Source organism: Pseudorca crassidens, chromosome 9, assembly GCF_039906515.1.
Source record: "Pseudorca crassidens isolate mPseCra1 chromosome 9, mPseCra1.hap1, whole genome shotgun sequence".
In the NCBI taxonomy this organism is placed as follows: domain Eukaryota; kingdom Metazoa; phylum Chordata; class Mammalia; order Artiodactyla; family Delphinidae; genus Pseudorca; species Pseudorca crassidens.
This window is the reverse complement of record NC_090304.1, coordinates 70,055,772-70,076,746: the sequence shown is the minus strand read 5'-3', so window position 1 is coordinate 70,076,746 and position 20,975 is coordinate 70,055,772. Positions and strand designations below refer to the sequence as shown.

The 20,975-nt window shown below is 36.0% G+C and overlaps 1 protein-coding gene across 15 annotated transcripts in view; it reads right to left on the bottom strand.

Moving 5' to 3' along the window:
* Positions 1-20,975, bottom strand: part of DEUP1 (deuterosome assembly protein 1) — a 113,551-nt gene that overhangs the window by 63,376 nt on the left and 29,200 nt on the right. For 12 of the 15 annotated variants that reach the window (XM_067750680.1, XM_067750681.1, XM_067750682.1 and 9 more), the window contains 3 exons: positions 11,104-11,275; positions 9,607-9,702; positions 2,475-2,609 (listed from right to left, as the gene is read on the bottom strand). In XM_067750680.1, the coding sequence (XP_067606781.1) occupies positions 2,475-2,609; positions 9,607-9,702; positions 11,104-11,275 (403 nt within the window). Of the gene's footprint in view, positions 1-2,474; positions 2,610-7,375; positions 7,475-8,992; positions 9,037-9,606; positions 9,703-11,103; positions 11,276-20,975 lie in introns of those variants that run through there. The other 3 variants (XM_067750691.1, XM_067750692.1, XM_067750693.1) reach the window with 3 other exon arrangements.

Sequence of the window (20,975 nt, the reverse complement as noted above, 5' to 3'; positions counted from 1 at the left end):
GCCGTGCAAAGACAGAGAAAAGCTTTATGAGGATTTTGTAGAGACTGGAGGTGTCGGCCCAGGCTCCAGCTCCAGAGGCTCTGTACACTTGCTTAAACCTCTAGAGTACGTTTTCCACAGCTAGAAACCTTTTCTGGGTCTTTAAGTTTGAGAGTGGATCAGAGGCATTAAAATCAAAGTTTCTAGCAGAAGCTATATTATTATATATAGTTTTTAATCCCTCTACTAAATCTTGAGAGGTAGAATAACCATTTCTTTAGTGATTACTGTATGTCAGGGACTCTACAAACCTCCACTTGCAAGATAGTTTTAACTTTTTAGTATGAAAATGTCCATACTTACATAAAAGTAGAGAGTAAAACAAACTCCCATATACCCTTCCCCCAGCTTAACTACTGTCAACTCAGTCCATCTATATTTCATCTATCGCTCCACCCATTCTTGTTGGAGTATTTTAAGGCAACTTCCAGACTTCATGTATTTTTACCCCCAAATGCTTGAGTGTGCATCTAGACACACATACACACACATATATTTTTTTCTTCCATAACCACAATGTCACTTATATTTTTAGCCCCCATTTATTGGTGAAAACTGTAATCTCTGTGAAGTTAACAGCTTGTCTAAAGGTCACAGGGCAAATAAATGAGTCAGTCAGGTCCTATTTTAAGTTGTAAACTGTCAGGTTCTTCCACTATAGCAAGCTGCTTCCCATTGCTCGATCGCTGTACCAGTGTATAAATGTTTGTCCCCAAGGAGAAACATGCTTAGATGTAGACTAAAACTGGAACAGCCCATCTCCTACACATTAATTTTTCAGATGCTTCTAAGCAAAAACAGGTACATGAAGCATTTCTGTAATAAAGTAGATTAAACTGTATCTACATAGTGTGCTTAAAAATGTTTGTATAAGTACAAACATATCAAGTCATACTTTGCTACTAATTTCCACTATAATTTCATGAGATACATTTTATTTAAATATTTAGCTCCCTAAATGTAAAATGTATACACACAAAGTACTTAATGTAAGGCTTTTTCTTTGTCCAAACAATTTATATGAATGTAATTCTCCCACTAATCCCCATGAGAAGTCAATCAAATGGAACATCAGTGACTTAACTGCATTTTCAGTGAAAGCTCGTGTATATTATGTCGCAATCTTTGGGCATCTTCTGTGAGACCAGAATATTTCAGAAGCCAGTCGAGTTACACCATTGCAAGAGCCAGCGAGTTATACACAGTGCATTTTCCTAGAGGGTCAACCTCACTCAGTGGTAGTAATTTTGTATTTAAAAGAAGGTACATTTATTATTCAGTACAATATAAAATTTGCAGGAATTTAAAAACTAAAACCAAAGACTTCCAACAAAGTTCTTGCAATAGGCTGGTTTTAGGACTGTGATTCCAGATTTTTGTTTTTTCCTGCTCTTAAAAATATTTTGGAGGAAAAGTTTGAGAAGGACTTAATTGAAGAGTCATGATAAAGATGAAGAAGTATGAAACAGGGCGAGGACAATTAGATAGGAGAAAGACAGAGATAAGAGGCATTAGACAAAGGAAAGGGGCAAATCTGGGCTGGAATATGAGAGTAAGAGAAAGGAACAGATCAAAGATTCCTAAGAGGTTTCTACCTGGGTGATTGGGAAGTACAGAACCATTACCTATTAACAAAGTAGAAGAAACTGAAATCATTGGCTGACGGTGGGAGAAGCTGGGGTTTAGGGCTTGAGAACAGTGAAAAAAAAAATGACTGGGATAACATGATAGGGGTCAACTTGAGGTCAATTAAAAAACAATGATTGAGCAGCACTGGGAATTTAGCTAAGGTTAGAGAACAGGGATTCATACTAGAATCTATTTGCTGTTATGTGACCAGTAGCAGGAATGCTCAAGGGCACAGGGAAGAAAAATAGCTGGTTTATTTTTTCCAAGGTTGGGAAGTTAAGGGCATTAAAATAAGTGTATCTGTGCCATAGTAAACCTTTATAGGGACTGAGATTTTAGAAGTTCCGGGTAACATGGGGTAGCTATATTGGAGTGGCACTACCTCTTCAAAGAAAAGATCCTGAAACTACAAGCTCTGTTCTGAAAACTGCTATGAGGCTTCTTTGGGATTTAAGTACCTAATAGTTAAACAGCCATTAAAAGATTTACTAGACACTCGCTTTAAGTGACCCCAGGGATGTCCTTCAATTTCACTCAACATCTGCAGTTCCTTTGAACTTTTTTTTTTGCTCTCCAAAAATGCTGATACACATAAAAGATGTATAAATCGAAGTGATGTTTTAATTCACTAAGTGCCTGAAGGGAAGGTGCACTAAGAAAATATATTCAATGAGAAGTTGATTTCTAATGGAGTTTGTTACCACAGCGGTACATGTCATTGTGTACACTAGAGACAAATAGCCCTCAACAGCAACAACAAAAACCAATCTCAATACACAGGGAGAAACTAAGAAAATATAGCTCACCTCTAATTTCTGGTTCAAATTGTTCAGTTCAAAGGGTATTTCTTCTTTGACGTGTGGTACTTCTTTTTGTTGAAATTTATTTTGTTTCATCTGGTGTAATCTCAGTTTTTCAAAGCTATTAGTTAGTTTGGAGAACTGTAAATAATACAGAATGATAACATTTTACTATTGGTTATTTCTAACTCGATTTCACGATAGTTCTTTTCTTGTGTACCTCTTTCAAAATTTAAGTCACGATTAGGAAATGCAGTAAAGCTTAAATGTTCCAATTAGTGAAGATAGAACTAGTTATTAAAACTAAATTATTGAAGCTGAATGCAATTCAGCTTTCATGTAAATTTGGAACTTCTTTAACTGCACAGTTAAACAGCGATTCACTTGATAAAATGTTTTGTTCAGTTTTGTCTTAATCATATGTAGCAAGGCTCAAAATTTAAAACCACCAAGTTTTTTTCTTATTTTTATTTAGTGACATCTTGTGTTGACGATTTTAATTTCAGTAACTCAATCTATAAAATAACCAACTTATACTCCATTTAAGAAAACTGAGGACTTAATTTAAAAGATACAAACAACATACACTTATTCATGTTGATATAAGTTTAAATAAAATTAAATATCAAGCTTGATATGATCTTTTTCTTACCAGTAATTCTTGTTATAACTTAGACTCTGTATTATTTTTTTCTTGCTTCTACCTTCAAGTAATTGATTATAAGTGTCATGGTCTATCAACATCTGTTGATAGGAAATTTCTAAATAACTTAACAAGTTTTTTTGTTTTTATTTTTTATCTTGAAATAAGTATAGACTCAGAGGAAGTTGCAAAGGTATTACAGAGAGGTTCTGGGTCCTCTTCATCCAGTTTCCCCAATTATTTACACCTTATTGAACTATATAGTACAGTATCAAACCCAGGAAATTGATGTCAGTACAATATGTGCATGAGTGTATCAATAGTTCATTCCTTTTTATTGCTCAGTATTATTCCATGGTATGGATGTAACCACAGTTTGTTTGACCATTCACGTATTGAGACGTTTTTGGTTGCTCCCAGTTTTTGACTATTATAAGTAAAGCTGTGAACAATTGTGTCTACTTTATCTGACAGTAATGTAGTCATTGCTGCTTCCTTTTTCCTTCTCACATTGTTTTTAAAATTGATATATAATTCACCTACTATAAAATTCACCCTTTAGAGTATATACTTCATTGGTTTCTAGTATATTCATAGTTGTATAACTATCACACTATCTAATTTCAGAATATTTTCATCACCTCCGTTAGAAACCCTATATCTGTTAACAGGGACTACACATTTCCTCCTTCCCCAAGGCCTGGCAACAACTAATCTACTTTCTGTTTCTATAGATTTGCCTATTCTGATCATTTCATATTAATGGAGTCATACAACATGTAGTCTTTTGTGTCTGGTTTCTTTCACTTAGCATAATGTTTTCAAGGTTCATCCATGTTGTAGCATGTATCAATATTTCATTCCTTTTAATGGCTGAATAATATTTCATTGCATGGATATACCACATTTTGTGTATCCATTCATCAATTGATGGACACTTGGATTGTTTCCACTTTTTGGATATTATGGAAAAATGCTACTATGAACATCTGTGTACAAGTTTTTGTGTGGATATATGTTTTAATTTCTCTTGGGTATATACCTAGGAGTAGAATAGCTGGGTCACATGGAAACTCTAAGTTTAACTTTTTAAGGAACTGCCAAACAGTTTTCCAAAGTGGCTGCACCATTTTTCATTTCCAGTGGTAACGTATAGGGTTCCAATTTCTCCATATCCTCACGAACATTTGCTGTTATCTATCATTTGGTTATAGCTATTAGCAGGTGTGAAGGGGTATCTCATTATGGTTTTGATTTGCATTTCCCTAATGACTAATGATGTTCAGCACTTTTTCATGTGCTTATTGGTCATTTATATATCTCCTTTGGAGAAATGCCTATTTATACCTATGCCCATTTTAAAATTTGGTCTTCTTTTTACTGTTGACTAGTAAGAGTTTTTTTTTTTTAAATTATGGACACTAGTCCCTTATCAAATATATGATTTGCAAATGTTTTCTCCCATTTTGTCGGTTGTCTTTTCACTTTCTTTTGGTGTGCTCTGAAGCACAAAGGTTTTTAAAATTTTCATGAAATCAAGTTTACCTAATTTTTCTTTTGGTGCTTTTGGTGCCAAATCTAAGAAACTATTGCCTAATCCAAAATCATGAGGATTTACTCCTATGTTTTCTTCTAAGAGTTTTACAGATTTAGTTTTTATATTTAGGTCTTTGATCCATTTTGAGTTAATTTTTGTCTATGGTAAGGGTTGAACTTAATTCTTTTTCATGTGGATATCCAGTTGTCCTGTCATTGTTGAAAAGACTAGTTTTTCTCCATTGAATTATTTTGGCACCACTTCTGCTCTCTTTTGATTAATATTTGCAGGGTATATATTTTTCTATCTTTTTTTGTTTTTTCTATTTTTTACTTTCAATTTACATATGTAGTTATATTTGAAGTGAGTTTCTGGAACACAGCATATAGTTTGGTCATTTTTAAAATTTACTCTGTAAATCTCTATCTTTTAACACGTGTATTTAGACCATTTTCATTTAATGTAATTATTATTATGTTAGGGTTTAAGCCTGACATTTATTTGTTTTCTGTTTGTTATCCAGGTTTTGTTTTCTCTGTTTTAGCTTTCCTGACTTCCTCTGGGTTCTTTGAACATTTTTTAGAATTCCATTTTGATTTATCTATAGTATTTTTGAATGTATTTCTTTGTATAGCATTTTTAGTTATTGCTCTAGGTGTAATATTATAGATACATAGCTTATTACAATCTACTGGTGTCAACATTTTACCAGTTCAAGTGAAGTGCAGCATCTTAGTTCTCTTTATGTCCCTTTGCCATGACCCATTTCTAACATTATTGTCTTTAAGAAATTTCTCAATATACATTAAGAATCACTTTAGACACTGTTATAATTTTTGCTTCAGCTGTCAAACAATTTATCAATAGAAAACTCAAGAGAAGTAAAGTCTATTGCATTTACCCATGTTCTCACTTTTTCCATTTTTTTTCTTCCTTCCTGATGTCTCAAAAGTCTTTATCATTTCCTTTCTACCAAGAGAACTTCCTTTGGCTATCCTTTTAGGGCAGATCTATTACTGACAAAATCTCTTAGTTTTCCTTCATTTGAGAATTTCTCAATTTCCTCTTGATTCTTAAGGATATTTTCTCTGAACATGGAATTCTGGGTTGACACTTTTTCTCTTTCAGCAATTGAAAAACATTCCACTTCCTTCTGGCCTCCGTGGTCTCTGATAAGAAATCCATTACCTGAATTGGCTTTTCTATATAGGCAAAGTGTTATTTCTCTCTTCCTGTTTCCAAGACTTTGTCTTAGTTTTCAGAACTTTGACCATGATGTGTCTTGGTGTAGATTTGTTTGGATTTATCATATTTGAGTGTCACACAGCCTCTTGAATCTGTAGATTTACATCTTTTGCCAGGTTTTGAAACTTTTCAGTCATTACTTCTTTGAATACTTTTTCAGTCCTACCCTTTTTTCTCCTCTTTTCTGGGACTCTGATGATACAATTTTTCAACGTTTTGTAATAATACTACAGGTCCTTGAGGTTCATTTTCTTTTAGTCTGTTTTCTCTCTGTTATTCAGATTGGGTAATTTCTATTTTGCTATGTTCAAGTTCACTGATTATGTCCTCTGTCCTCTCCATTCTGCTTTTGAGCCTATCCATTGAATTTTTTTAGTTTGGTTATTGTATTTTTCAGTTATAAAATTTCTAACTGCTTGCTCTTTAGTTTTATTTCTTTGCTAAAATGTTGTAATTTAATTTGTTTCAGGGATGTTTGTAATTGCTCACTGAAGCATTTTTATAATAGCTGCTTTAAACTCCTTGTCAGATAATTCTAACACCTATATCAACTCAGTGTTGGTGTCTCTTGATTGCCTATTCTCATTCAAGTTGAGATTTTCCTTGTCTTCGGTGTGATGAGCGATTTTTTAACTGAGGCCATTTTTGGGTATTGTGTTACATGACTCTAGATTTTATTTAAATATTGTGTTTTAGCAGTCCTTTTCTGACAACATCCCAGTAGGGAAAAATAGAATGCTGCCTCGTTGCTGTCAGCTGGCAGGGAAAGTTCAGGTCTTAACTTGGCCTCAGCTGGTAACTGGGAGGAGGTATTCCTCATTACTGCTGAGTGGGAGTGAGAGTTCAGCCTCCCCACATTTTCCACTGACAACACTTTGACTGGAGGGGCATAGGTGCCTTGTTACTGCTTCTCATACGGCCTTCAATGATGCTGTAGTGAGGGGCATAGCCCTGTTACTATGGAGAGGTGGTGAATGTCCTGACTCCTCATTAGGCTTCCTTGGATACCATTCCAGAGAAGAGGAGGAGGGCTGCCTCATCACCACCAGGTGGGCAGAGAAGTCCAGGCTCTCCACATGGTCTCCACTGACTCCATGGGCTGGGGAGGGCCTTGTTGACACCCCGTGGCGATGAAACTCCTGGATTTCCACTCAGTCTTCTCTGACTCCATCCAGGTTGGGGCCTGAGCTACCTCATTATAGATAGTAAGGGTGGAACCGAGGCTGTCCACTCAGTCTCTGCTGGTGAAGTGGGTTTGCAGCCATAGTCTTATTCTGTGGCCTTTGGCTAGTGTCAAGCAGTTATTATCTAAAAGTGTTTAATCTTGGTAGGTTGTCTGTTCTTCTGGTTTTTCAGTTGTAGGCAGCAGGCTTTCCTTGGGGCTCTTTTTGTTTGATTGTGCCCACTGGAGTGTCTGGGTTGCTGGCTTCTCTGTTATCCAGTCTGGGATATAAGAGGTAAAAAGAAATTCCAGGAACTCACCACCATGTTGTTCCTTGGGTCCCAAGGTCCTAGTTGGTCTGTCTTTCCTCTCCACTTCTCAGAGTCTTCTTATTGTTTTATAAATAATGCCCAGGATTTCTAGTTCCATTTAGCAGGAAGAATAGGGGAAAGTACATTGACTCCATCTTTCCAGAAGTAGAAATCTCAAATATATATATAATTATAGTTTTATAATGGTTAGAAGGAAAAGAAAACATCCCATTTTATAAAAGGAAGCAATTTCTACAAGAAAGTTTTGACAGAGTTGAGTTTTTTAAGGCAGAGTGTGGTAAAATGTACCCTTAAGAAATTTTAGGAAAATAAGATTGTAAAGAAATGAGGAATTTCAAAGAAAGAAGCAGTAGAGTGAGCCAGCAGCAACAAAAGCATGTTTGCCACAAGATATCATTTTCTGGTTAGAAAAATGACATATTACTAGTTATTATGCAAACCAAGTCAAATACATAGTACTTTTCTTTTTCTCTCTGTCTTTTTCCCTCCTTTCCTCTTCCTTCTCTTCTGCCTTCCCCCCTCAACTCTCTCCTTTCCTTTCTTTTAACCAGAGAAGAAAAGAGAGGCAGAAAACTGCAGCGGAAGCATATGGCTGTTCTCTCAACAACAATGTAGTGTTTCCAAAGTGTATTCTATGAAATACCTGTTTATGGTGTTTACATTGTAGCTGTGCTATGGTGTTAGTTGGTTTTAGTTTAAAAAACAAAAGGGTTCCATGGTCAAATATGTTTGAAAAATGATGGATTAAAAAGGCTAAATGGATGTTTTTAAAGCAAGACTTCTCACAGCCTGTAATACGCTACTATGCACTGTGAATGTCCAGGAGAAGAGGAAGAGTAAATAGCATTTCCTAAGCTCTCAGTGTTAGTACACAGAACAAATTTTTGTGAAAATTGCCGTAAAGACATTTGTTGGCTAGCTGGCAGCTGAGTAATAAAATAGAGCTGCAAAGCATCAAATGGCAAGGATTCATATATTAAATGACTGCTCAGTGCCTGTAAACAAGCCCAAAACTTTTTAACAACAGACATGAAAAAAAAATCCAGAAATTAAAGATCTAGTAAGCTACGGCTGATCTCGTTAAATATAATTTAGAGATGGTACTTAACTTGTATCTAGATTTCTGTATTTTTTCAAACTTATTCCAGGTTGTGATCTCTTTGTTTATACTGAAAAATTATAGTGATTCAATATTTATGTTGCTATGTTAGAGCTTCATCTTTATAGAAAAAGTAAGGTTGATTGACTTAAGTGTTAAATGCTTAGAGTCTTAACTAGGAAAACCCATATAAAGTTTCATAATTCAAGCTACCATCTAGCAGCAGCTATTTAAATTGCAGGCAAAATATCTAGGTAGACTTAAGAGCTAGTCTTGTAAGATCATACCCATTAAGTGGAATCAAATGCTTCATATTCCTATTGTAATGGCCGATCACCTCCCTAAAAAGGTACATAAGGAGGAACTTTAACTTCTTTGGGCTCTTTTAACTATATTATCATCTGTGAAATCTCTGCACTCCAGAGAAAGCTGGTTGTAAAGTAAAATTCATAATCAAACCATATTTCCCATTGATTAATTTACTAAGTGAAGCAAGGATACAGTACCTATGAGACCTGAGATGCTCAGATGCTATTGCCCTATGTGTCACCTGTGGGAAGAAAGAGAAGACTTTTTGCTTCCTAGCACAGTGGGGAGTATAATATAGGGATAAATCAGAAAGAAATCAGTATCCCTCTCATCATATATGCAGAAGCCCTCTCATTTATGAAACAGCCCTACCAGTAATAAAGCAATAAAGACCAGTTTTGTTCTTTCAAACATCTATTTCATAATAGCAAACCTCCATATTTTAAATTGTCATAGAAGAAAGGACACTCCTATTAGGAAGTAGTGACTACAAAAGATAATACTTTGTTGTTGTTGTTCACAAAGCTAATTATCATGATATAATTAACCTACTAATCACTTGATAAATAGAAAGCCATTAGTCTAGCACTGTGCTAAGAGTTAAAGGGATACAGAGCTGACAATCTAATAAAAGAGACAAAATCAATACACATAAAACAATGAAACACAGGGCCAAACATATAACCTGTAGTTGAAATACTAGAACTTTTGCTTGTACTAAAAATAATTCATTTTAACAAAATTAACACAATTTTATAGGTCAAAACATATACCAAAACATATAATATTAAATTGTAATAAGTTTCCTTACTTGAGCTTTTAGGGTTTGTAGTTGTCCTTCGTAATTCTGAGTCATTGCTAAGTTACATTTTTCCAAACTGTCCAACTTCTGTCTAAGTAACCCCACCTGAATTAAGAATAAAATTTAATTTTTCTAAATTTTGCCTGACAAAATCAGAAAATGTACAAAAGAGGAGTACAGTTCACATAAAACTGCTGTACCAAACCAAGAATAAATATTTGTACTGTGGTTCTTAGAATAGTTATTAATAATTAAATTCACAGAAACCAAATGTAGCTAGCACTATTCCACTGGGTACACATTAAGACAGTATGGTATGGATGTCTGACAAAAGATCCTTCTCACCGGCACATTCTAAAGCAAGATTTAAAATTTACTTCTCATTATCTTTTTGGGAGGCTTATGTCATCGTTCCTGGGGCAGAACCCCTGCAGACACACTTCAGCCTTTATTTTAGGTGCTACTACCTTCAATGGGAGCTCTGTTTTAGTGGTGTTGTGGAATAATTGTTACATTTTTATAAGAATTAACAAATTAAAAAGAAAAAGAGAAATGTCTAAGAGGAGTTCTTAGGGATTTGGCTTACAGAATTTGTCTGCTTAAAAAGTAGGCGAGGCCCCTGCTCGCACATCTGTATTGTGACAGGTACAAAAATGAGAAAATAGTCCCTTCCATATGCCAGGTCTTATGACCTGCCTCTATTGATAACTAACTAGGCCAAACATTAACTTAGTTAACCATGACAAAAAACTAAGTTCCATTGAGAGGCCATTAGAGGTAGAAAAACGGCCACTGAACAAGTTGACTTGATGTTTTAGTTATTAGCATGTGATCAGTAAACATGTTTCTTATGCCTCACCCCAAAGAAAAATTCACAGACATGAAAGTCCACATCAGGTGAAGCGTATGCCTTTCCTGAACTCCTCTGCAGGCCCGAGAGCACTCAGACCTCCTTCTACCATCACCAGCTTGGCCACAAGCACCTTCACCGGGGCCCAGGGCATTCCTCCCAAGTGGGCGCCCAGGTACACACACACTCCCTTCACCAAACTGTTTTCTCTCTTGTTCTGCAATCAAGGCTTTACCTTTTACTTCTTTTAGGAAAGATTTTTCTAGCAGATGAGAAAAGGCAAATGCTCCTGAACTCTGCCTCATCCAAAGGCACAGCTTTGTTGACTACTTTGTTTCTACAGCAGCAAAGGCACGGACATCTTTGCTTGCAAACAGCATTTATTTCACATACATATTGAATGTTTGTTCACTTTCCTAGATGACATTGACTAGACTCTATTTCTGTCTGCATTGGCAAATTACTACCGGTTTAAGCTCTGCTTGCCGCTTATTTGATAGAATACATTTAGCACACTGTGACAGAATTTCAAGCTATAAATGCTATTGCTGATGCCTGATAAAAAGTATGTGTAATGAAAAATATATTTGGACAGGACAAATACTATTTATAACAGTCTGAGGAATTAACAATTTATTAACACATCTATGCAGTACCTCTTGACCTTTCTGTTCTAAACAACTTTGTGCACTTGCCAACTCTTGATCCCGAAGATCTAATCGTGTCTCCAGAGCCCGCATCTTCCTTTCCCAATCCAGTTTTTTGTTGTTTACCATGATGTCAATTTGTTCCATTAATTCCTGAAGCTCAGCCTCACAAGGAGAAACTCTGGCAATTGTAGAAAAGTAAAATACATTTAAAAAGAGTGGAATGTGAGAACAAGAAAAATTATGGTCTTGCTTTGAATAGCTTGATCATTATTTCCTCAAATTGTTCAATTATTTAAATAGGAAGAATTCCGAAAACCAGAGGTTACCGTTTTAAATTAAAACTAAAAGCTAATTTCAGAGCTAACAGTGTACATACTTTTCAAAGGCATTTTAAAAAGTACAGTTGCTGCCATAATATAATGCAATATATTGATAAAGTCACTGCCTGCATTTCTCTTATGTACTGGTGGTAATGCATGGATCTCCCTGACCCAAAAGTTTTGACTTAGACAAGGGAGTCCTAAAATGAAAAAATATTGTGTGGATTACATCAGAAATAAGGTCACAATAAAGAAAGTTAGTTTAAAATTAATAAATTAATTAATTAATTTTAAAGTGGGCTAATTCGAAGGAAAATTCTAATTATGAAAAATGATTCCATGCTCTTACATGTAAATATACATATACCTATGTGCTTATCATAAGTTGAGGAGGTTTGACGGCAGGTCAGCTGGGGCTTCAATTGTGCCTGCCAGGGAGAGAGGAACAAGCCCAGGCTAGGTAGGACCAGATTCAAATGTACTATCTGGGCTACACTGCTGCTCCTTCGGGAGAGAAACTTGGTGTGATCTGGCTGGTGGTATCTCTTTGGAAGGAATCTAAGTGGGCAGGTGTGGGCAGAGTAATGTAAGATTTTAGACAATGGGGATACTATTAGTCAGAAAAGTGGTAATATTTTGAGTCTAGGAAGGTCTACTGTGTTTGAAACAAGACGCTTGATGATAACTAGAATTATAGAGACCGAGAGTTGGAGAGATTGCTAAGTGCTCCCAGGGCAGGGTTCTCCTTCATAGAAGCTGAAGCATTCCGCAAGGACCTGGTATAAATCCAGTCATTCAGCCTGGATAAGCAGGTAGATGTTGAGGCCTCAGACTTCAGCTTAAAGAACACACAAATGTCCAGATGAGAAAAGCAAGTTACTTCAGTATCCATTCAATGGTGCTGATAGGGCTTCCAATATATTTGCGTAGCTGGGAGGAAGGCAGGAGAGGCAGGTGTAAAAGACATCATTTCCTCCATTTAGTTTCACCAAATCAGAATTTTAGGGCTAATTAAGGATCATTTAGCATTTTTAAAAAACTGAAGCCCAGCGACATCAAGGTCACACATTAATTAATGGAAGAGCCAGAACTAGATCTTAGACGGCTGCTTCCCATCTTAATTAAGCTCCTTCCTGTATACCACACAGCAAAAGACATGGTGTTTTGCATAAGAACTTGCTTGAAAAATGTAGTACAAATTAGCTCTGTTGCAATAGGTTTAGAAATAGGTATTTGAACTCAAAGAACTCAGAATTTCCAGAATCCCTTTCTCAGGTACCCAGAATCATCCTGAACAAGAGATGTCCCTTTGATTGGCTTATTCAACAGCAGATTCACCAGTTTTGACACCACAGAGGTTTTAAGTACAAAATGCCATTCTTAAGTCTTCTAACATTCCTGGGCTAAGGCCCAAAGGCTCTCAGTTTTTACTTAAAACCTAAAACAAGTCTGAGGAAAGGAAATACTAGTTCCTCTATAAAAAACTTGATTGGATTTTGGTTGGAGTTCTGATGTGGGGAAAAAAAAAACAGAACGAAAAGAATGGTTTTCACACCATTTTTATTTCATAACAACATGTATCACCCTTTACTGTAAATACATTTTGTCTATTTTTTTCTGCTGGTGTAAGCTCTGAAAGAAAAAGGACTACATCAGTCTTGTTCATCACCATCTCCCCAAGGCTTAGCACAGTGCTCCAGCACATAGCAGATGCTCAATAAATCTCTGAAGAGTCAACAAACGAGTTTTTTCCATTACTATCTCCTTGGCATATAGGAATGTACCATACTAATAGAATTAAAATATAGGCCTAAAGTAGAGTGTAGCATAATATGAGCTACTCAATTGGTATTGTTAAATAAGTGAACAAAGTGTTTATTTCCTGGTTATGACTATGATATGCAAAAGTCAGAATATTAGACTTCAAGGTGGAAGGGCTTTTACAAGTCATCTAGTCCAACTACCCATTCAGTGTTTGCATACCTTCCACAAATGTTTCTGGAGAGAATCATCTATCATACCCCACTGATCAGATTCAGCAAATCTAGGACAGAGCCCAGATTCTGCATTAGTAAAAAAGGTATCAAGTACATGCCACTTGGTGCATGCCAAAGTTTGTGATCTGTTTTGTAATATCACTGCCAAGAGGTCACCCAGCCTAGGTCTGAACTTTTCCTTTAGCAGGTAACCACTGTCTGAGATTGCATCTAGACAGAAGTGGGTTTTTAAAAGTTCTTTCTTATACTGAAGAACATTTTCATCCACTGGTCCTAATTTGATCCATTGTAACCATTGAGAACAAATGCCTTTTCAACACTGTAGACTATAAAATACTTGAATACAGTTATCAATATGCTGAATACAGTTATCAGTGTACCTCCAGATTCTCCCTGAGTCTTCTCAATGTTCAATATTTGAGACTGAACATACTAACAGACAATGCAGAATATACGGTAATGGATTCTGACCCAAAACCTTTGCAGCAACAGTCCTAGAATGGTCAAGACTTGGTCAATGACTGACAGCTTCCCCAATTTTGCCTCCACTTCCAACTCAGGACCAACCAGAGAAAGGCAAATATGTTCCCCAAACCAATCACATAGGAGGCCCTGCTTCTAACGATCCTGCCTCTAGCTTCCCCATGTCGACAGCCTAGGGCTGAGGCATACCTGAAGCCTTCTGGTTTTTCACTGTTAAGCCTTCCTACTCTCCTGCCTGTCTTTGAGTCTGCCAAATGCAAGTGATAGCTGACTCCCTTTTTATAGAAATCTTTGAATAAATAGCCTTCATTTGTTCTTATTGGGTGGTCTTTGTTTATTTTCACAAGTTATCTTTATTTCCTTCAATTGCTTGTAGAGATTTTTTTTCTCTACCATTCACTGCCTAGTATACTGTCTAGGAAATACTACATGCTTAATATACAGTTGTTGAACTGTGTATTAGTTGAAGAAATGAATGACTATTTTAAGATTTTCAGAACCTTCATAATCCTGGCGGCTCTCCTCTGAACAAGTTCCTTCCTGTTTGTCGATTTCCTCCTTGAAATGTATTGTTCAGAACTTTAACATGGTACCCAAGGTATGGTCTAATTAGCTCAGAGAGGGACTCTCACATCCTTTGTTTTAGGTGATACATACTTTCATTCAAGCAGATGAAGATCACCTTAGCTTTGAATTTGGGAGGGGGAAGGGTAAAGCAGTGATATCATATGACTTTTAAGGCGAGTTTTTTCTTGCTAAACACGCTTTTTCCTTTTCATGAATGCTATGAGTAGAGCCACCTACTCACTATCTTGTGATTGTTTCATTTTTGGGGATGCTCCAAGGGCAGGGATTTGTATTTATTTTCATTACATTTCAGTGTTACGGTTTCAGCCTCGATGTAGGTTGTCATCACTGATTCTTTAAGGAAGCAAACATTCACAGGTGACTTCTCCCCACTGTGAGAGGAACTAGGAAGATAGAGACACAAGACCAACTGCCTGTGTATAGGAAGACTTGCAAGGCAGGCAGGTACAGTAACAGATTGATGAATACATACAGTTCTTTTGGGAACAGAAGGGAGGGGCCCGAATACCCCTCGGGTATTGGACAGCGTGGACTATCACAGAAGCCTTCCTGAAAAGAGGTAACACCTGAACATATATTTTGTGATCCTGGTACTGTCAGAGAATATATTCACTATACCTCCCAATTTTGTGTCAGCATTACTTGTTTTACATATACAGTTTTTTTTCATACAAGTGATTGTTAAATGTCATAAAGGACAGGAGACAGGACAGAGCCCTCTGGCCTTCCATTATCAAGCCCTTCAGGGTCACAGTGATCTGTTGATTATTTCTTTTATTATAATCAGATGTTAATCCACTTAATTAACCTTACTTTTTTTCCCCACAAAATATGTGGTGAAAAGCCCTATAAAATATGCCAAAGCCCAAGTACATCTCTGTCTATATGTTCTCTGATGTACCAGCATATTTGCACTTTGAAGCAAGGCTGGTCTAGCACGCAGTGGTCCAGGCGCATCCACGCTGCGTCCTGGTGGCCACTGCTTCCTCTTCTGGATGCTCACAAACCACTGATAATCTTTTCCAGAGTCTTACCTAAGATTTAGTCAAACACACTTTTACATCAAATTCAGCTTTGGGTCACAGTTAATACTCCCTTTTGAAAGTCAATTGTCTAATCTTGTAGTATATTTTCCCGTCTTCAGTTTCTCAGAGATAATTAATAGCAGTTCAGCTGTCTCAGTATCAATATCTGTTCCAAAATCTAGTGAACTTTAAAATAAAATACAAAAGGCTTAGTTTAGCCTCCTCCATAACTGGACAGTACATCATTTATATTTTTATTTCTTCCTTTAGTCAAATGCTGACTAACACTATGCTAATTACTTTCCTGTACTTCCTGTCATGAATCCTCATAACATCCCATAAAGTAGACCTTATTATTCCAAGTTTAGAAAAGTTGACTGAGGAGCTAAAAAAGAAAAAAAAAAATTCTCTGAATCTTTCAGCATTGGAGACTGGTTGGATTGTGCTGGATAACACTACTTAAGACATGTAAACCCCCGCCCTAACTATGGGGTTTATCCTTGGGAGCAATTCACAAGAGAAAGATCCTGAGGTCAGGACAGCAGTCTGAATGCATTAAGCCAGAAAGGAGGGGGCACATGGAGACTTGCAGGGTAACATATCAGTCTGGGGATCCTAGGGTTAAAATATCAGGACATCATTATTTGGAGATGAAGAGAGAGCAAACTAGAAAGCTGGTGATGTAAATGGCGGCAGTAGTGGCAAGTGTGTTGGGAAAGGGCAGGGGAATGGAATGTGGAGAGAGCCATTCAGAGTAAAAGGGGCTAGAGTAAGATACATGTAATATATGTCACCCCAAAGTCCTTTAACAATGGGCTTAGGTGCTGATTCTTTTTTTTTTTTTTTTTTTTTTTGGCGATAGACAGGCCTCTCACTGTTGTGGCCTCTCCCATTGCAGAGCACAGGCTCCGGACGCGCAGGCTCAGTAGCCATGGCTCACGGGCCCAGCCACTCCGCGGCATGTGGGATCTTCCCAGACCGGGGCACGAACCCGTGTCCCCTGCATCGGCAGGCGGACTCTCAACCACTGCATCACCAGGGAAGCCCAGGTGCTGATTCTTAAAAGGCAGACCTTCATCAGACAGATAACTATGGTGACCACATGATTTGTTATCCAACCCAGGACAATTTTAAAAGTGAAAGGGGCACTAATATTAATTATTCCAGGACAACAGGTATAAACAGTGGCTGTTCTCGGCAAACTGAAATGTAGAGTCAGTCTATACATCACCAGTCTGGAAAACAGAAGGGGATAACAGGTCCATTTAAAAAAAAAAAAAAGAGTGAGTTCAGTTTAGGACATGAGAGATGTCTGACAGAAATGGATCTTCACCTTGGGAGAGAGAAGAGGGGCTCTGCCTTAAAAAACAAATATAGAAGTCATCACGGAGAAAGGGGAGGGAGAGAGGAAGGGAAGCAGGGAGAAAAAATAAAGAGGACACTATTTCATGCAACATGGACAAGCCTAAGAAAATGAGTTTCCAAAAGGCTGATGAGCAATCTTATCAGGTCTTACCTTTTTCAAAATATTCTAATAAAACTCATTTTAAAAATGTATTAACATACTATCTGTCTTAGTTATATTACTATTATTTAGTTCTACTAAATGTATAGTGCCACAATATATTCAAAGTGGTGAAAGAAAAAAATTTTCAACCAAGACTATTCTAACCAGCAAAGTTATCATTCAGAAAAGATACAAAGAATTTTCCAGAAAAGCAAAAGCTAAAGGAGTTCATCACCACTAAATTGGCCTGACAGGAAATGTTAAAGGAACTTCTTGAAGCTGAAAAGAAAGGGCACTGATTAATAACAAGAACACATATGAAAGAATAAATCTCACTGGAAAGATAAATATATAGTAAAGGTAGTAAGTTAATCACTTATAAAGCTAGTAAGAAGATTCAAAAACAGGTAGTAAAAATAACTATGATTACAACAATTAAGGGATATACAAGATGAAAAGATGTAAAATGTGACATCAAAAACATTAAATGCAGCAAGGGAAAGAGTAAGAATGTTAAGCTTTACAATGGTATCAAACTTAAGTTATTATCAACTTTATATCAACTGTTATAGATAGCAATTATTACATGTAAACCTCATGGTAACCACAAAGCAACAACCTATAGTAAATACCCAAAAGATAAAGGAATATAAGCATACCACTAAAAAAAGTCATCAAATCACAAAGGAAGAGAGCAAGAGAAGAAGAAAGGAACAGAGAGGAACTGTAAAAACAGCTAGAAAACAATTAACAAAATGGCAGTAAGTGCACAGCTATTAATAATTACTTTAGGGACTTTCCTGGTGGTCCAGTGGGTAAGACTCCACACTCCGAACACAGGGGCCTGGATTCCATCCCTGGTCAGGGAACTAGATCCCACATGCATGCCACAACTAAGAGTTCACATGCTGCAACTAAGAGTCCGCACACCACAACTAAGAAGTCCACATGCCACAACTAAGAAGCCCTCATGCCATAACTAAGAGTCTGAATGTCACAGCTAAGAAGTCCACATGCCACAACTGAGACCCAGCACAGGCAAAATGAATAAATAATAAATAAAAATAATTTTTAAAATTAAAAAAAATAATTACTTTAAATGTAAATGGACTAAATTCTCCAATCAAAAGACACAGAGTGGCTGAACAGATAAGAAAATAAGGCCCATCTATATGCTGCCTACAAGAGACTCATTTAGGATGTAAGAACACACATAGACTGAAAGTGAAGGGATGGAAAAAGATATCTCATACAAATGGAAACTGAAAAAAAAGTTGGAGTAGCTATACTTTTATCAGACAAAATAGACTTTAAAACAAAGACTGTAACAGAGACAAAAAAGGGCATTGTATAATGATAAAGAAGTCAATCCAACAAGAAGATATAACATTTGTAAATATTTACACACCCAACGTAGGAGCACCTAAATATATAAAGCAAATATTAACAGACCTAAAGGGAGAAATAGACAGCAATACACTAACAGGACACTATAATACTCCACTTACATTAATGGATAGATCATCCAGACAGATAATCAATTAAAAAACATCAGCCTTTAAACAACACATTAGATCAGATGGACTTAATAGATATTTATAAAATACTCTATCCAAAAGCAACAAAAACACAGTCTTCTCAAGTGTACATGGATCATATGTTAGGTCACAAAACAAGTCTTACTAAATTTAAAAGGACTGAAGTCATATCAAGCAACTTTTCTGACCACAGTGTTATGAAACTATAAATTTATTATACAAGGAAACTGGAAAATTCACAAATGTGTGGATATTAAACAACATGCTACTGAATAACCAAAGGTTCAAAGAAGAAATAAAAAGAGATAGTAAAAAATACCTTGAGACAAATGAAAATGGATATGTAACATACAAAATTTATGGAATGCAGCAAAAGTAGTCCTAAGAGGGAAGTTTTAGCTATAAATACCTACCTCAAGAAAAAAAAAGTCTCAAATAAACAATCTAACTTTACACCTCAAGGAACTAGAAAAAGAACAAACAAAACCCAAAGTTAGTAGAAGGAAGGAAATAAAAAGATTAGAGCAGAAGTAGGTGAAATAGAGATTAAAAAGACAATAAAAAAAGATCAGTGAAACTAAGCTGGTTCTGTGAAAAAGATAAATAAAATTGACAAACCTCTAGCTAGACTCACCAAGAAAAAAAGAGAGGACTCAAAATCAGAAATGAAAAAGGAGATATTATAACTGATACCACAGAAATAAACAGATCATAAGAGACTACTATGAAAAATTATACACTAACAAATTGGACAATCTGGAAGAAATGGATAAATTCCTAGAAATATACAATCTACCAAGACTGAATCATAATGAAATAAAAAATCTAAACAGACTGACTGCTAGTAAAGAGATTGAATCAATAACCAAAAACCTCTCAACAAACAAAAGTCCAGAACCAGATGGCTTCACTGGTGAATTTTACCAAACATTCAAAGAATTAATGCCAATCCTTTTCAAACTCTTCCAAAAAAAAGGAGGAGGGAACTCTTCCAAACTCATTTTATGAGGCCAGCATTACCTTGATACTGAAACAGGACGAGAATGTCACAAGAAAAGAAAATTACCTGGTGAACACAAATGCAAAATCCTCAACAAAATATTAGCAAACCAAATTCAACAGGCATACACTACGATCAAGTGGGATTTATTCTAGGGATGCAAGGATGATTCAACAACCACAAATCAGTCACTGTGACATGTCACATAGACAAAATAAAGGATAAAAATCATATGATCATATCAATAGATGCAGAAAAAGCATTTGACAAAATTCAACATCCATTATGACAAAACCCCTCAATAAAGTGGGTACAGAGGGGACATACAAAAGAACTTCAACATAATAAAGGCCATATGTGACACGCCTACATCATACTCAATGGTGAAAAGCTGAGTTTTTCCTCTAAGATCAGGAACAAGAAAAGGATACCTACTCTTACCACTTTTATTAAATTTAGCATTGGAAGTCCTAGCCAGAATAATTGGGCAAGAAAAAGAAATAAAAGGCATCCAAATTGGAAAGGAAGAAGTAAGACTGTCACTCTATTAAGATGACACTATATATATATATATATATATATATATATATGTATATATATATATATATATATATAGTATAAAGACTCCATCAAAAAACTAATAAACAAATTCAGTAAAATTGTAGGATACAACATCAATATACAAAAATCTGTTGTATTTAAATAAACTAATAATGAATTATCAGAAAGAGAAATTAAGCAAACAATCCCATTTACAATTGCATCAAAAAAGAATAAAATACCTAGCAATAAATTTAACCAAGGAGTTGGAAGACCTGTATATTGAAAACTACAAGACCTTAAAGAAATTGAAAACAATACAAGTAAATGGACAGATATTCCATGCTCATGGATTGGAAGAATTAATATTGTTAAAATGTCCATACCACCCAAATCAATCTACAGATTCAATGCAATCCCTATCAAAATCCCTATCCCAATGGAATTTTTCACAGAAATAGAACAAATAATCCTAAAATTTGTATGAAACCATAAAAGACCCCAAATAGCCAAAGCAATCTTGAGAAAGAACAAAGCTGAAGGTATCACACTCTCTAATTTCAAACTACATTACAAGCTATAGTAATTTAAACAGTATGATATTCAGAGAAAAGCAGACACACAGATCAAAGGAACAAAATAAAGAGCCCAGAAATAAACCCAAGCATATATGGCTAGATAACTGATGACAAAGAAGCCAAGAATACACAATGGGGAAAGGACAGTCTTTTCTATAAATGGTTTTGGGAAAATTGGACAGCCACATGCAGAAGATTGAAACTGGACTAATACTTTTACACTATACACAAATATTAACTCAGAGTGGATTAAAGACTGGAGTGTAAGACCCGAAATTATAAAATTCCTAGAAGAAAACAGG